The 17,886-nt window shown below is 48.6% G+C and overlaps 3 protein-coding genes across 3 annotated transcripts; all 3 read left to right on the top strand.

Annotated features, from left to right (window-relative positions):
* Positions 1-605: 605 nt before the first annotated feature.
* AO090005001553 (glycoside hydrolase family 5 protein) lies at positions 606-1,971 on the top strand (the record flags this gene model as incomplete). The annotated part of the gene is made up of 6 exons (XM_001818411.1): positions 606-702; positions 786-844; positions 918-1,070; positions 1,126-1,190; positions 1,269-1,366; positions 1,442-1,971. 6 exons carry the CDS (start codon positions 606-608, stop codon positions 1,969-1,971), a joined length of 1,002 nt encoding a protein of 333 aa, XP_001818463.1.
* A 1,507-nt stretch (positions 1,972-3,478) lies between these two features.
* Positions 3,479-4,508, top strand: AO090005001554 (SUR7/PalI family protein; the record flags this gene model as incomplete). Its single annotated transcript, XM_001818412.3, has 2 exons — positions 3,479-3,616; positions 3,672-4,508. 2 exons carry the CDS (start codon positions 3,479-3,481, stop codon positions 4,506-4,508), a joined length of 975 nt encoding a protein of 324 aa, XP_001818464.1.
* A 3,828-nt stretch (positions 4,509-8,336) lies between these two features.
* Positions 8,337-17,333, top strand: AO090005001555 (1-phosphatidylinositol-3-phosphate 5-kinase FAB1; the record flags this gene model as incomplete). The annotated part of the gene is made up of 3 exons (XM_023236965.1): positions 8,337-8,388; positions 9,714-17,154; positions 17,210-17,333. The coding sequence occupies 3 exons, from the start codon at positions 8,337-8,339 to the stop codon at positions 17,331-17,333; spliced, it is 7,617 nt and encodes a 2,538-aa protein (XP_023089416.1).
* Between the last annotated feature and the right edge of the window lie 553 nt (positions 17,334-17,886).

Here is a 17,886-nt window from a genome sequence, read left to right as displayed (position 1 = left end):
GGCCGAAGAAACCATACCCAGAAAGGCACGGACTTGCAAAGATTGCATCTCCTCATCTGTGGCATTCAACTAATCAGCTTTCTTTGGCTGTCGAGCGCCGTCACGCGTACCTGAAGATTTCATCTCCGTGGCGTTTCATCCAAGGGCCAAGACGGCAAAAGGGAACCCTAAATAATTTCCAAATCTGTCCCCGGATAATTCTGATAACCGTTGACTGATCTAGTCGCTACTACCGTCGCTCCACCCTTCAGATAATTGATTAAACGTGGGTCTTGTTTTCTCAACAACCGAGATGTCAATGGCTTTGCTTTTCTACGGGCCGAAACCCCGATATCCAGTGTGTTCGTCCCTGATCGGCATGTTTCAAGTCATGAATTCCACGAATCAGTTCATGCTATCCGTCGTGAAGGGAGGAAGTCCCGGCGCAATGATGTTGTGAATTATTATCTTCTTCCGAATCCGACTGAGTGGTCTTCTCGGACTTTAGTATATAATCGTGTCAGTTCCCCATCTCTGAAAAATTGGGGCACAAGCAGTTGATCTGTTGTCGATCCTTCTATCTTCTTCTCCTGTCTCGTTTTGTTCTATTCTGAGCTCTCGTTACGATGAAATTCCGTAACCTTTTCTTTGCTGCCGTAGCTGGCTCTGCGGTTGCTGCTCCTCTGGCTAAGGAGCAAAAAAAGAGGGATTCAGTTTTCCAATGTTAGTCTGCCCTTCTTCTTCTTCTTCTTCTTCTTCTTTCTTCTGTCTTGAGTTTTATATCACTATGCTAACAATCAATACAGGGATCGGCGCCAATGAGTCGGGTGCTGAATTCGGCGAGAACAACCTCCCTGGCGTATGGGTATGTGACCTCCAGCAAATGATCACCATTCGCTATGGGATGTCCGTTCATCAACTGACTGTAATTGCTACAGGGTACAGATTATATCTTCCCGGATGTCTCGGCCATTACCACCTTGATTGATAAGGGGATGAATATATTCCGTATCCAATTCAAGATGGAGAGATTGGTTCCAGACTCAATGACGGGGGCATACGATGAGGCCTACCTGCAGAACTTGACCACGGTAAGTTGCTCATCTGCCAAAAAAAAAATATCTTGGGTATTGACGAGGCTTGCAGGTGGTCAATGCCGTCACTGATGCGGGTGTCCATGCTATCTTGGACCCCCATAACTATGGCAGATTGTGAGTATCTCGAAGGCCTCGAAGTAGTGTATTACGGGCATTTAAACATGAGGATGTCGTCTAACTTGAACATGGCAGCAATGGCGAGATCATGTCCACTCCATCTGATTTCCAAACATTCTGGAAGAACTTGGCAGGACAGTTCCAGAGCAACTCTTTGGTTATCTTCGATACCAGTGAGTCGGCCCAATCCGTTTCTTCCCCAGTATCACATCGAGTTGGGTATCCTCGATCCTAACGCCAATTCACAGACAATGAATACCATGACATGGACCAAGAGCTGGTCCTGAACCTCAACCAAGCCGCCATTGACGGGATCCGAGAGGCTGGCGCCACGGAGCAATATATCTTCGTTGAAGGTAACTCGTACACCGGGGCCTGGACCTGGACCGATGTGAACGACAACATGAAGAACTTGGAGGATCCCCAGGACAAGATCGTCTATCAGATGCACCAGTATTTGGACTCGGATGGGTCTGGTACTTCCGAGACCTGCGTGTCTGGTACCATTGGCCAGGAGCGTGTCACCAGCGCTACTCAATGGCTCAAGGACAACAAGAAGGTCGGTATCATCGGTGAGTTCGCGGGTGGAAACAACGACCAGTGCAAAACTGCCGTGAAGGGAATGCTGGATTATCTGGCTGAGAACACCGACGTGTGGAAGGGTGCGCTTTGGTGGGCGGCCGGTCCATGGTGGGGAGATTATATGTACAGTTTGGAGCCTCCAAACGGAGTTGCGTTCACGGGAATGTTGGACGTTCTGCAGGCATACCTGGGGTAGGGACGCAGTGAAGGACACAGAATGTGAAATGATCTCTTTGTGGTCATTCTGGTGCTGAGCACATTGCGGATAGTTCTATTTCAGGATTTTCTAAATGCCACGGTCGGCAAAAGAAATCGGCAAAGTATCAAGTTTGTACACGTAAACTGACTTGTTGACGGGTTGAAGTGATAGACTCGAGAATACGTACTTCTGACAGGAATGGAATGACCCACCGATTCATAGGGCATGGACCACGAAAGCACAGCCCCGGTATTTATGGGCACTAGTCTAACCCGGTATAGTAAGTTAGTAAAGATGGTATTTTTTCTGAGGGGACTCTGGAATCGCTCCACTATGTCGGCAGTGTCGTTCATTTTAAAAGAGATGCCTAAAGGTTAATCGTAAGCTTGATATCGCAGGGGTCTGGTCCTTGCATGCATTGATTACATACCTAGGTCATTGTGCGAAACTTTTATAATCTCCCTTGGTGGATGGAATTAATTCTCCTGAATTCGGTGCCTGATTGATCCAGTGGGAGAATTTTGTTGGATCCAGTGGAACGGAAGGTTTCTGCTGCTTTACCTGATCTGGTCACGGGTATTGCGTTGACTGCCTAAGGCAGCCAGTCTTGGAGCTGTAGACTGTAGTTGTACATAGATATGTCGTACTGGGTATAGAACAAGTTAAGCTGCCAAGCTTTAAATAGGGAAGCCTGCTTGCGCCTTCAGCTAGTATCAAAAATTTATTTTAATCCCAAGGAGGCCATGTTGTGGACCACAATGCCTCAGATCCGTTTCAATTTGACAACTTTAATTCCGATTGTGGTTCTCTTGTTCCAATCTTATTATTCTTGTCTTTTTAATCTATCATACGTACTCCGTACTTGTTCATCATAGAGCGGCGGATACGGTACCAGATAGGTATAGTCTGATATTGCAAAGGGATCGTCGACGACTTCCCTAATAAATCTCGTAATGCTAAGACGACGACGCGTAGGACTCCAGCCACTTATGACGTGGCGATAGGGCTGCGATGACCCCGCCACGAGGCTCGAGTGCCCCCGATCCGGTTTAGCGCCATACGACTGATCCCGTTGGACTCGTATGGTACCGAAACCCTCCCAAAGTTGCGGTGGAAACCTCGCATGAATTTATAGAAACATAGCGTGGCGTAGTCCTCCATGTGATCCCCTGATTGGTCGAACCATGGACGATCCCGAAAAACACAACCTGCGCCTCCTCAGCGAGTGAAGTTGATACTGTGGACTTTTTTAACTTGGGGGACTGACGATCATCGGGCAGCCCATCTTAAAAACAACGCGATTCTCTCCCGTCTGACACTTCCTGCCATCTTATTATTTTATCTATTCTACTCATCCACTTCCCCTTCTTTTCACTCACCGTTCTTCTATCTATCTATCTATCTATCTCCGTTACTTCAGACAATCCCACGGGAATTTAGCCCATACATCCAGACAGATCCACACATAGAACAACTTGCACATCAACAAATCAACATCGTCGTCATGGGTAAAGGCGGCCGAGTTTTGTGTATTATCACGCCTTATGCACTCACCATCGCTTCGTTGGTATGCATCATCATTGTCGGACTGGGCTGCACAAATTCTGGCTCCAGCACATTAAATGACCTCTACTTCTTCCGGGTAAGCATATATCCCTGTCTCGTGCAATCGGGAACATCGACTAACAATATCCTAGGCCGATCTCCAAAACATGACAACAACCGCAACAAACCAAAGCACAATATCCCAGGCTCTCTCCGATGCCGGTGTGACCGTTTCAGATGGAGATATCTCCGCGGCCTTGGAGCAGGTCCAGAAGCAGTTTGACCTCAAGGACTTCTACAACATTGGTCTGTGGGGTTACTGTGATGGGAACGTCACCAACGACAAATTCGAAGTCTCGGAGTGCTCGAAGCCCAAGGGAGAGTTCTGGTTCAACCCTATCGAGGTCTGGAATTTGGAGGAGACCGGCGTGGAGAATGGCCTTCCTAGTGGCCTGCGCAAGTCGTTGAACCTCTACAAGAATGTCTCCAAGTGGATGTTCATCGCCTATATCGTCGCATTTGTCGCCACCGTTGTCGAATTGGTCGTCGGTGTCTTCGCCATCTGCAGTCGCTGGGGTAGCTGCGTCACCACGCTTATCTCTGGTGTTGCTTTCCTTTTCACTGCCGCAGCCTCCGTGACTGCTACCGCCATGTTCGCCACCGTCACTGGTGCTTTCAACGAGAACCTGAAGGACTATGGTATGCACGGTAGCATGGGCAAAAACATCTATGTCACCACCTGGTTGGCTGTCGCCTTCTCCTTGGGAGCTGCTCTGTTCTGGATGCTCAGCACCTGCTGCTGCTCCGGTCGCTCCCCTTACAACCACAAGAACACCCCCCGCGGTGTCACGGCCGAGAAGACCCCTTACACCTATGAGCCTATCGGCCCTCAGGGCCACCAGCAGGCCTCTCCCTACAACACCTCCTACCCGCCCCCCCCTCCTACTCAGAATCGGTCAAATGCCTATGAGCCCTTCCGCCATGTCTAAGCGAAATCATACATGAGCGAATCATAGTCCAACAAGAAACAAGTCATTAAAAGGAATAAAAAAAATACATGGTCATACGACTCGACCAATGACAATCTGATGATTCGATTTGAGTTTTATTGAAACAACTCAGCGAGGATCCTCATTTATGAACATAATGCCAAGTTACAGCATGGGCCGTTTGGGATTTGTATTGTACTTCTTTGTTTTATTATTCGACTGGGTGGATCCTTAATTCTCGCCTGTTTTCGTTTGTTCTGGAATTTTTACCGTGGATATAGATTGATGTCTATGACATAGATACCCTCCTTCAATTTACTTTCTGCTTTACATTGACCTTAATCCTTCTTGTGAGAAGTAGCATTCTAAGAATTTGTCTTCAGTTTTAGAGAAATAGAGTCCCCGCAAATATGCTTTTACACTGTTAAGATTTTGGGTTGCGTAGATAGAGTATTCAGTAGTCATTTTCTGGTCGGTCTGTCATAAGCTTTCATTGTCAAGTGTTCGATATCAGTTCGTGTTGATACAGGGAACGTATAATATAAATACAGTAAAATCAGCCCCTCCAGCACCCCGAATTAGCCATGAAGAAGCTAACGCTAAATGCAAACATATTAACTGAAACATTAAGTCCATCATAGATGGAAATACAAAAGAGTTATTGGTAGACCATCTAGTCCAACCACATAAGGATAAAATTGGGCACGGTGAATCAGAGAACTAAAAGATGGACAAGCTGAGTACTCGGCGCTCAACGTGAAGAACATTATTCAGGGGGATTGGAATAACACGGCCGCTGAGGTATCCCCTTTTCATCTACAGGGATGCGTGCCCAATTGCGACGGAACTTTCGTTGAGAGAAGACATTCTGGTCTGCCCGGGCCCACTTTTTGAAGGGCGTCTCGGGGCCGTCGCACCAGCTGGGTTCTGCTGGGAAAAGATGTCGGAGTGAGAGAAACCAGTTCTCGTCGGGACTTTCCGCTTCACTGGCTGCTTCTGATTCATTGCCTGAAAGGGGTGCTTCAAGAATTGTGGAAGGTTCTTCATCCCCTAGCTCAATGCTGGCTGTCTCGTGTGTTTCATCCATGAAACCGTCGTCTTCTTCGCTATTGATTTCGCTTTCTGCAACAACAGACTCGTTGCCATCTAGGTATCTCAATGTGCTGAGCTGAGTAGTCATCTCTAAGCGTAGCTGGTCATCAACTTCCGGGGCCTGCTCTACGGCTTCTGAGTGCTGTCCCTCTACCTCAAGTTGCTGCACCTCGGCCGCTGGTTGCGGCACCTCGGCTTCCGGGTGTTGTTCGGCGGTCTCCTCGGTGTGTTCTTCGATCTCTGTATGATGACCATCGCCAGGGGGACCCACATTATTCTTCGTACATTGAGTAGGCGACGACATAGTGAGTGACATTCTATCAACATCCGTGTCAGATTGGACACTCTGGGTTGCCGGTCCAAAAGAGTGTGCGTGAAAGTTGGAAAATTGATCCACAAGGCTGGCGGTAAACGAAGTGTCTGCTCCATTTCGAAGACGTAATAGACTCGTCGCCGTGTCAGATATGGTTGGAGGGATATCCTGTGCTGCAACCACTTTGATCCCTTCTGCGGTAAGACTTCGTTTCTTATACGTTGGTTTGGAAAAGTGTGAAGTGAAATATTCTTCGTACCCCAGCGATTTTGTCTCCAAAGAATGGCATTGCTCCGTGTAATGCGGATATTCCTCTAAGTGCTTGATAATGAAATCGTCCCACAAGAAAGACCGCTGCAAGCTTCCCTTGTCTCGTACGGCTTGCAATGTTGCACACAGCCTTCGAAAGTGTAGATAGTCTCCAACATAGTTTGGATAATCATTTCGAAACTTCTCATGTATCCTTTGTGCCTCCAAGTGTTCTGCAGAGTGACGAATATAATCCTGGCGACGACAAACGACACCAGAAGCTGGTCTGGTTTCCCCTACGATGCCTGCATCTGTATTCTCGTCATACCTAAATTTATGTCGCTTTGAAGAAGGTCGCTCTTCAACCCCAATGGGAGATGCAGGGCGCTTTAAAGGTGATATTCCACCATGCTCAAGCGTGTCATGTGCCAACCCCTGACTTGGCACTAACTCCGGTCCTTTCTCCTCGGACGCCATTGACGAGAGCACTTCATCGTGAGATGAGAACGGCTTCGAGGAATCCTGAGATTCGAATGTAGACATAGGTATAGGAGCATTTGAGTCATGCTGTTTGGGTGCCGAAGAGTCGAAGACAAGGGCAGAGTGGGAGTTAGGAGTTGCATCTGGCATCGACCAGTCACCAGTACTCATCTGTGTCCCGAGAATGCCAGTATCATTAGTCTCCCCAGCTCCATTGACCCTTGAGACATTTGTAGTCTGGGTGCCTTCATTATCATCGTCGTTAGTTGCGTATGTGTTGAAGATGCGTGATTGAGACGACGATTTAGCCACCTGGGATGATGACTGTTCTATGTGGTGTGAATCCAGAACGGCCTTATCCTTGTCCAGCCTCGCAGAACGTAGGTGTTTGAGATTAGCTAAGGGCGTTTCCAGAACTTGCACATGCCCGCGTGCGGGAAATGAAGACCCGGAACTAATGATCTCTTGCTCCGACTGGTTGGTAAAGTTCGATTGTTGTGACCCACCAAGTGGACAGGGAACAGACGTATCCATGACTGAGTCCTCGCTTCCTGCATCGGATTCTTCTTGAAGGTTGGGCCCAGCAGCTCTGGGATTGTTGTGCATAGATTTAGAGATATGCTCCTCGTTTACATTGTTCTCAAACGGCGAATTCTCCATGGGGAGATCATTGCCGTCTTGGGCTGCGGAAATAACTCGGCTGTCTTGCTGGGCATCGCGCACTGATGTTGAATCGACTTCCTTTGGTTGCTTCTCTTCTCGTGCGTTGCCTGGTTTTGTGATATGTACGCCGTTGCGTTTCATAATTGCCCCCGCCACAGGGCTACTGTCTGCCGGTAGTTGTCGAGGACGGCAAACACGTTCAGGAGAGCTCTCAGACCAGTCCGAGGTCACGGGTTCATCATCGGATTCTGCATTCGTTTGAGCTGTAGGGCAGTTGGTATCTGGTGAAAGTTCACGAGTCTCAGCCCACTCAGACTCGAAGCCCCTTGGTCCTTCCCGTTCACTCAAACGACTTCTCTGTAGCGCAATTTGATTCCACTGGGCTAAAAGTTCAGGTGGTACATGGCCTTTGATGGAATCCCCATGATCAGGTGGCACCCATTGACGAGTGTGCTGTTCAAGCAATGCAACTTGGTTTTTGGGTATCCTAATGTCCCTAGTTCTGATTTCAGTCATACTATGCCAAGGGTCGGTGTAGCTAGAGCTTGAATTCTCAGATGGATGCGTCATTTCAGGTAGCTTTTGCTTCGGTGATGACTGTGACGAATTGAGATTCTCATGGTCCTGTCCTTGTTGTACACCTATCTTGCTTGTCTTTTCCCCGTCAATGTTCGTGGTTGGCAATTCATGACCGGCATCGTATCGCTCCTGGAGCGCTGTATGACTATTATGCTGAGCAGGATGTATCAGTTTGGAACCTGAGTCTGACACAGACCTTTCAGTTCCTTCAGCCTGAGGAATATCACTGGCGCTTTTAGCAGCATGTGGGCTAGTTTCCCGTACCTCAGTCCTGTTAGGAGAATCCCCGTTGACAGGAATGGCAACCGTTCCACGCTCTCTATTATCTGGCAAATTACTGTCAGCCGGCTTTGTATGAGATTCCAAGTATCCAAGTAGCGCATTCGAAACCGCTGAGCCGCGCTTAGATTGAATTGGGGGCATCATGGATGGTCCTCCCGAATCCACGAAGGATGTCTGAGCCTGGGACTGCAGAAACTGTTGCGAGACATGCTTTTCTGAAACGTGAGTTTGAGACTTCGGAGAGTCATCTAAAGAATATGCCTTTGGCGAAGTTGCAGCTCGGCGGCTCTCCCGAGACTTGATGGTTTCGAAAACTTTCCTCAACAAGCCTCGTATACTTGCACTCTTCTTAACTAATTTGCCTTGTGGCGCGCCTTTGTACTTGCCCCTGTCCCACGCAATACTAAGATTCCTAACGTATAGATGAATTTTCGGAGCAGACATGGCATATTCGAGCACTATTTCATACTCAAGTAGCTGGGCGTAATGATTTAGAGTAACGTCTCTGTTTAATGGACGATCGCCAGCCTCCCTTTCGAGTCCCTCTAAAGACTCTTTTGCTAGCACTGCTTCGATCTGAGTTTTGGAGTCGGTTAAAGTTGCCACATATCTCCCCTCGCTTTCTTCCCACTATAATCAATTGTGAAGCGGTTAGAATATCATATATCTTCAGCGACTGGAAGCTTACATGGTGAATTATAGTGTACTGTGGAGAGCGACGGGCAAAACGAAGATTACTGCCATCGTCCTCGAATTCCGAACTGTCCACCTGCCCCTTGATGTAACGGGAAAGAAAGTCTTCAACCAGTGGCGCAATCCATGCATTTATTGAAATCATTGTGTAGATGCAGAATTCGCGTCAGAATAGAAATCGTCATAGTCTGGTATACAATAATCCAATATAACGCATGACAGTCAGTCAAAGTGCGGGTGAGACTTTGCTTTTAGACGGGTTGATTAGATAGAGAGTGACCATAATATACATCATAGTTCCGAGAACTGCATCATCCACACAAATTGCTATTCATTTTTAGAGCATAAGGGTGAATCGGCATAAAAAGGCTGCTTCCTCATGGATACTAGTCTCTTTGTTCGGACTTGACGCGGTTACAGGCCTAGACGCGCCTCACCGCCCAGTGACCTCACCAGCCACAGCTACCTGCTGCGCCACCACCACTACCACGTCATTGGGCAGCATGTCACGGGCATTTTGGCGGGCCTTGTGCATGGAAAAGAAAAGCATCGATCAATCTTGAATCTGTATCTCACCCCTCAGACGCGTCCGTGCAACTCCTCATATCTCAGCCTAGACTATAACTGATTGAATTTTGTGGTATATTAACAAGCCATGCGGGGCCAACTTTCTATGCTTGGATACGCCCGACACAGACTCCAATCAGTTACCGTCACCAGCGATCGAGGCTTCTCCACAGGTAGATGCAACGGACGCATGCGATTATCTACTTTCTACTGAGCCCGGGGGTCATTTACCTACGACGTCTAGCCTTCGACGCTCTGCATATATCATTCTTATAGATACGACAAAGCCTTGATGGCTTCACAGCAGTCTCAAGGGACGTCAAGTCCATCCGCATCATCTATCTTTCTTCCGCTAGGACGCCGGGGCTCTCGGACATCTTTATCAACCCATGCCGAACGGAAGGGCCTAAACGCTGCACTAGACCAGATTCATACGGCAGCTTACCAGTCCGATTCTCTTACCACATTTAACGACTTCACCAATCCGCCCGCTCCCACTTCCGCGACTGAAGAGAAAAGCTTCTCAGGCGAGCTACAAGGAGGCTTGAGTGGGTTATATAGCCGGTTTCGAACTTCGGTGGGCGGGGTCAGGGACATCGTAAGCGGCGTGGGAAGGTCACTAGACAGGTCCTCCACTGAGGACCATGGAATAAAAAGTCCTCCGTCGGAGCGCTCCGTCTCGAAATCTGCTCATGGCTCGACAGCTTCAATACCGGATTCTCAGCAGTACCACCCGGGCTCATCTCAGGGTTCAAGATTACACTCACCAACGTCCATCACTCACCAATCTACGCAAGATGGCTTCTCTTCCCTACTGGCTGGGAAAGGTTCCAGGCTTTCGTCGAAAACTGCGAGTATATCCTCAAAGGCCTCTGTCTCGCCCTCACCCGCGATGAAATCTCCTGTTGTGCCGTTGCCCAAAAGTACGACTAGTTCGGTAGCTGTAGACCCGACAGTTACTGAGCTTCATGTCAACGCTATCAAGGAACCTCATAACTCGAGCAACAACTCCGTAAATCCCACCTCTCACAGCTTTCAATCGATCGATTCAGTTAGCACAGACAAAGAAGATGGCCCTCTCACTGCATCTATAAGCTCGTCAGGGTGGGGCCAACGAATATCACATTCCCCGGTCTTGCAGGCGAAGGCCCAGCACTTCCCGTTTGAAGGCTCGGGCACTTCAGATGTTAGCAGGTCATCTACAATGACCAGTCAGGTCCCCGATAGTTTTAAGAGGTCAGATAGCCAAGTCACTCATGATTTAGATACATCATTACCTGGCCCGGTGCGAAAAGCGAGGCATTCAGTCGAAGGAGTACATGTTGGGACAGAGAGAATCAGGTCGAATTCGGGGGCTTCGTTCAATCCAGATAAATCTGTTGCTGCTCCAGTTTCTGCACCGAGTAATGTGTCTCAATTCTCCGGTAACACTGACAACTCGTTTTCTGATAATCAACCTCCATCTACTGCTACGACACCTATACCATTGGTAGAAAGGGAGGTCCCGCCGAAAGAATCAAAAAAGGCACTTGTCAAGAATAAGCCCAAGGAAAGACTTCTTCTTCCCAGCTCGAGCCGCTTACCGGGATATGTGGCTTCTCAAGCCTCCCCAAGCGATACATCGATGGGCTCTGCTGCTATTACTCCGCTGGGCACAGCGGTTGACATCGGCCCTAGTCAGGATGGGCGTAGCTGGCGTTCTCATGCGACTGGTGATGGTGTTATGTCACAACTCCGGAGTAAACTGCTCAGTAAAGATTTCTGGATGAGAGATGAGAACGCAAAGGACTGCTTCCATTGCGGCGAGCCTTTCTCTACATTCCGACGCAAACACCACTGTCGGACCTGCGGCCAAATTTTCGACTCGAAATGCACACTTCTAATCCCTGGAGACAGATTCGGTCAACCGGGCACTATACGCGTCTGCAAGCCGTGTGAAGCTATGATTAACGGGCATGATGATGATTCCTCGGAGTTCTCAGATAGCGAACAGAGCCCGGTTGTGGTCAATCCTCGAGTTTCCGATCTAGGCTTGGGAAGTTACCCACGTCCCACGGCCGACGACGATGATACGTCTTCTATAGTCTCGCAATCGATAGACCAAGTCATGAAAACTCCAACGATGGCCATCCCGGCAACAAGACGTGCTGGTGAAGGCCATAATCGCCGGTCGGCTGTCCTAGAGATCAGCCCAGATCGGCCATTAGCAAGGCCAACATCCTCAAGATCGCTCAAGTCATCGCTCAGTGGGCGGACTCATTCAATGGGTCATAAGCGCCATCACTCTCGTCAGCAGTTCATTCGAAACTTCAAGCCTTATCATGACGACCGAGCCCCCTTCCAGAGGCGGCATGTAGAGGACACTGCTCTTGAATCACGACTACCTGCGTTCCACAAGGACAACATCATCGACCCGGATCTGGCACAGTACCTCTCTGATGATGCCTCGAGTGGCGACGAGCAGCCAAGCCTGCTATCAGCCGTATCAGAAGGGTCATTGTCTAAAAGCGGTGGTGACAATGAAAGAACAACGTTTGGAGGGTTTCTCGCTGCCATGAAAAAAGGCAGATCTGCATTTGGGGACAGGAGCCTTGCAAACTACAGCCATGTCGGTCGCGAATTAGATGAGGGTAGCATCAGCAGCTCGAGAGCAGTGAACCTTCCTCGTCCTCGCCGGCGTAATCTTAGCGTTGCGAGCAGTGTCCACCAACGCCCCTCACCCAGAGCATCCAAAGACAGTGTTTTCAACCAGCAGGACTCTGCAACCGCTGCCCATGTATTCCCTACTGGGGTAACTTCTAGCGGGTTTAAGATGACACGAAGCTCGTCTATGAGAGGAGCCGGTGCTCCGCCGGTAGAGTTAAATAAGGCTAGCCTACAACATGTTCGCAAGCTCCTCCGGCAACTTCTGAAAGATGCTTCGATACCTCATGTCCAGAGCTGGGAAACTGCTCTGCTTCCCATACTCCTAAAAGCAGCGGATGAGGTCGATCCGGACGTTCAAGGTGGTGACGATATGGATATTCGTCACTATGTAAAACTCAAAAAGATCTTGGGCGGTCGGCCTGGAGATACTTCCTATGTATCCGGCTTAGTTTTTACAAAAAACCTTGCGCTCAAAAGCATGTCTAGGTGCATTCCGCAGCCGAAGATACTGATAATTGCTTTTCCACTTGAATATGCCCGTCATCAGCAACATTTCATGAGCTTGGAGCCTGTCATTCGCCAGGAGCGTGAGTTCCTCGAGAATTTAGTAAGCAGAATAGCTGCTCTTCGGCCTAACCTTCTGCTGGTTGAGAAGAATGTCTCTGGGCTAGCTCTAGAGCTACTGGACAGAGCCAAGATTGCAACGGCATACAATGTCAAGTCTTCTGTCCTTGAAGCTGTATCCCGATGCACCCAAACTAGGATAATCACTTCTATGGATAAACTTGTGACCACTCCTGTGACTAGCGAATGTGGTAGTTTCGATGTCAAAACCTATGTTTACAACGGACGCAAAAAAACATACATGTACTTGTCCGGCTGCCGCAAAGAGCTCGGGTGTACAATTGTTCTTCGTGGTGGTGATAGTGAAGTGCTCTCAAAGGTGAAACGGATAACTGAGTTCATGACCTATGTTGTTTACAACCTTAGGTTGGAAACTTGTTTGATGAGAGATGAGTTCGCTCAGATGCCGGCGTCATCCGACATTGAAGCCGGCAGGGAGGCAATTGACGCCGCACGCTCGAGCGTCTTAACTACAGCAAATAAATGTGGGGAGAAATCAGGTTCACCTCCATCAAGCCCGCAGCAGGATTCGAATGAAAAGAATGATGGATCTATCGCAGAGAAATCTACTGTTGCCAGCGAGGTCACAGAAGTGCCTGATGACGTTCCCATGCCGACTTATTATCAAGACTTTGTGCATGATAGTGAGGTAAAGATCCTCTCTGCCTCTCCGTTCGTCAAGTTTGAGCCCCCTTATCTGCTTAAACGCGCAAGAGAAATGGAACGGAGACTAGCCTACTTGAAACGTCTGCGGGACCAGAACCTTGACTTTGACCCATCATTAGATGAAAAAACTAGGTCACAAAAGTTCGTTCTTGTAACTCCTGAAATGGTCCACGAATCACCTCAGGACGCTTCCCCGAAAGTAAAAGAGGTTTTGCATGCGGCTCATGACGCCGAATATGACAGAGCCCTGCATAACTATCAAACTCAGAAACGTCAATGGGAAGCCTATATTGCTGGAGCAGCGGGCGTTTTTGACCCATATTCACATCAGAATATAGTCGTTCTCTTCAGTCTTGTCTGCACTACGTCATCAATCCCCTGTTCAGGCCCGGATCTTCTTGCTTTGGAATACTATAACGAGCATGGTGATGACGCGATGTTTGAACCCGATTGTGCGCTTGGCCAATATGTGGAGGATATATGCCTCAATGCCAACGCCATTTGCAACGTAAATGGTTGTGAGAAGCGGATGTTTGAACATCACCGTCAGTACGTACACGGAGAAGCCCAAATAAGCGTGTTCATTCAACCGTATCCTTCGAAACTCCGCGGTCTTCAGGACACAATTCTGATGTGGAGTGCCTGTAAAATATGTGGGAATGAAACCCAGGTTTTCCCTATGTCTGAGAGTACGTGGAAGTATTCGTTTGGGAAATATTTGGAGCTCTCCTTTTGGAGCAAGAACCTTCATGCCCGGGCTGGCGTCTGTCCACACGATTTGCAGCGTGATCACCTCCGCTACTTCGGCTTCAAAGATGTTGCCTTACGCATCCACTACGACCCCATCAATCTACTTGAGATCATCGTTCCAAGAACACGGGTTACGTGGAAAGTGGACAACGATCTAAAGCTCAGGAATGACATTTATCTCAAGATTGAACAGCGTCTGAACAAGTTCATGCTCTCTGTCAAAGCGCGCTTGAAAGGCATTAATGTTGAAAGTGTCATTCCAAAGCTGGCAGAAGATTGCAAGCGAGAAGTTGAGGCCCTAACCAAAAAGGCTAACGAAGATCATGCCGCTCTGATCAAACAATTGCAAGACAAGTATATCAACTCCCGTTATTGGGAGATCACACCTTTGAACGAAGTGGCACGTTTTGCTCAGGAGAAAGTTGTTGAATGGGATACCGCATTTGCGGAATTCGAAAAGAACTTCTTTCCTTCCGAGAAGGATATTAGGAGGCTGGCAACATTGCAGTTGAAGAAAATATTCTTGGATAAGGATGCATCTGTTACTTCTCTTACTTCAACTGAAGAGGCCCTGGTTACCCCTACGGAACCTGAGAGTGAGAATACTGAAGAACCGGAAAAGCCACGTCCGATGCGTCGCATGACTTTGTCTCCGGAGAAGGCGCAAGATGTCCTAGTATCTGTTGTTGAAGAACACTCGGGCAAAGAGCAGAAAGCTGACGGCCAAGATAACGGCTCCGCGAAGGTTGAAGAAACTGATGCACACAGCCCCACACCTGCACCAGAGGAAAGGCTATCATCTTCTCCTGCAGACGAAGCCATGGCGAAAAAAGAAGTGCAGCACCTGGACCTAGCGTTGCCTTCAACCCAACATGAACAGACACTCGTGGATATGAATGCGCAGAGCACGGTGGGTAAACCTGAATCAGAACCATTAGCAATCGATTCGAGTAAAGGCGCTCTGGAGGCCATTATTCCCGAGCAAGGAGACTCCCAGGCGCTAAGCCAGCGGGACTATGATACTGAAAAACCAATACACTCTCCCAATTCTTCTCCAAACCAATACCGTTCAGCAATTCCACGGCCAGCCGAGGGTGCTACTAGGCGCAATGCAAAGGCAACTTCTCCACCCCTGTTCCGTGCTCAGTCACAGCCAGTGCAGTTCCAGAAGGAAACTGTGTATGACAACAGTCCCCTGAAAGGGTTCAGGATTAACACTGGGAGAATTGGCGGTCGCGACGGTGCTGTTAGCCCCCCTCCTTATGAAGTGAGGTTCAAGGGCCCAGACAAAAAGCTATCAGAACGGTTCGGTCTTAATGCCTTCCGAAACGGAAGACTCACGCCCGGCCCATCTTTGATACCTCGTTCAATACCGACAAGAAAGGGTCACCCGCGTGTTTCTTCTCTGGCCAAGCACTTCGAGCAATTGAGCCGAGAGTTCGAAAAGGAGCGACAACGTGAAAGAGCCCAGAGAGCCGCCAAGCGTTCACAATCTCGTGCATTTCCGCTTGCAAGTTCAAAGCCGATTGTGGAGGTGTACAAAAATGTTAGGGAAGCAGTTGAGGAACGAGAGCCTTCGGGTGAAGGGGAGGACCTCCTCTCATCCGCATCGCGGACTTCCATAGACGACTCAAGCAAAGACGGCGAAGCACTCCCGGCAAGACCGTTGCAAGAAGGACAAAGAAAAGATCTTACTTCGCAGGAGCCTCCAACCACGCCAGTGGAAGCTGACAGCCTCATTCAAAGTACGGATCCAATCTTTTCGGAAGGCGAAGCAGAGGAGGTACATAGCGATGAGGATCGCTCTTCAGTGAATGGGCTACAAGTCACAGATTCAAATGAAGAACTGCCCAAGATGTCACCGGAAGATGAACAGCTGGACCTGAAAGAGTTCCCAAAACACGAAAGAAGCACGCTTCTGAAACTGCTAACAAACTTCTGGTCGGAGCGTTCTGCCAGTGGATGGACTCCCCTCGAATATCCATTAACCATGTCCGACCATGTTTTTGCAGATTGCGATATTATCGTACGCGAGGATGAACCGAGCTCGCTCATTGCCTTCGCTTTAGACTCTCACGATTATAAGGAAAAGCTAGCGAGCATCCAGAAACGCTATGAGGAGCTCGATGAGAAAGACACGGATCTGGGGGAAGGACCAGATGCGATGAATGAAGCACGGGTTGAGCATGCTCTTTTGAGATCTACGGGGACGCACCTCAAGTATCAGTTCCAGGAAGGTCAGGCAAAAATGCTTTGCAAGGTGTTTTACGCTGAACAGTTCGATGCTTTGAGGAAGAAGTGCGGAATTGCCGAGCGTATTGTAGAATCACTATCCCGATGTGCAAAATGGGATTCAAAGGGAGGGAAAACAAAATCCATTTTCTTGAAGACGCTGGACGATCGGTTCATTCTGAAATCGCTGTCGACTATCGAGACCCAGGCTTTCCTCAAGTTTGCTCCAGCGTATTTCCAGATCATGTCTGAAGCACTATTCCATGAGTTACCGTCTGCGATCGCCAAGATGTTCGGATTCTACCAAGTGATAATCAAGAATCCTGCCACAGGCACCGAGTTTAACTGGTTTCTTTTATTAATGGAAAACCTGTTCTACGACCGCGTTCCGACGCGGATTTTCGACCTCAAGGGCTCGATGAGGAATCGCAAGGTACAGAGCACCGGGGAACGCAACGAGGTCCTGCTTGATGAGAACATGGTGGATTTCATCTACGAGACACCGCTCTTCACCCGAGAGCACTCTAAAAAGCTTCTGAGCCAAAGTGTTTGGAACGACACTCTCTTCCTGGGCCGTCAAAATGTCATGGATTATTCACTTATGATTGCTATTGACGAGAGCCGGTCGGAGTTGGTAGTCGGTGTTATCGACTGCATCCGTACCTATACGTGGGACAAGAAATTAGAATCATGGATCAAGGACCGTGGATTCGCCGGTGGTGGTAAGAACCGGCCCACTGTGACCAGTCCCAAGGAATACAAGAGTCGGTTCAGGGAAGCAATGGCCCGATACGTTCTTCAAGCACCAAGGTTAGTCAGTCCTCGTAAGATTTACATGGATTTAGTTCGCTGATGATACCTCCAGCTGTTGGAGTCAATTCCAACAGCCCCAGATGTATCGGTACACTCCGGTAGAGCAACCTCCAGGCCAGGCATACCATGCGTTGGATGGCGACACTGCCGAAGGAAATGAATCAGGTGGTTCCTAAAGGACTATCTAGCTTGATCTCTATGATGACGATGAAAGTATATGATTTTTATGACACGATCCATTAATTCCTTATGAAGATAGCGACATAGCGAAGGCGTTCACGGCATCAGCATAGCGAACTGCGCATACTCCCCTTTTGGAGGTTCCTTTTTGAGCATTCCCCTATGATTATCAATCCCGAGATGTATTAATCTAATGTATTGACTGGGGCTGTATTATGAAAAACGGCGTTGTGCACTTGTGTTTCAGTGTCTTCATACCAATCCCATGTATCTATCTATCTATGCCAAGTCCACGTGAAAGCTGAAAACAGTCCCGGTTGAACCTCCAGTATTTTCCAAAGTTTTGAACGACGAAACCAAAGAAAAAGGCAAGAAAAGAGAACCCACCCAGATGGCAATGCCCAGACCATATTACGTACATGGCTAGTGATCGATGCTTATACTCGTTCCGTTTCACCGACCACCGTCCTCCCGAAAATCTCGGCAAAATTCGGGACACTTCGGGAATTTGATTTGCTCTGCACACCATTCCAATGCATATGCTTCGGG

This window comes from Aspergillus oryzae, chromosome 1 (genome assembly GCF_000184455.2).
Source record: "Aspergillus oryzae RIB40 DNA, chromosome 1".
Classification (NCBI taxonomy): domain Eukaryota; kingdom Fungi; phylum Ascomycota; class Eurotiomycetes; order Eurotiales; family Aspergillaceae; genus Aspergillus; species Aspergillus oryzae.
The sequence above is the reverse complement of the archived record's forward strand: the minus strand, read 5'-3'. Positions and strand labels throughout refer to the sequence as shown.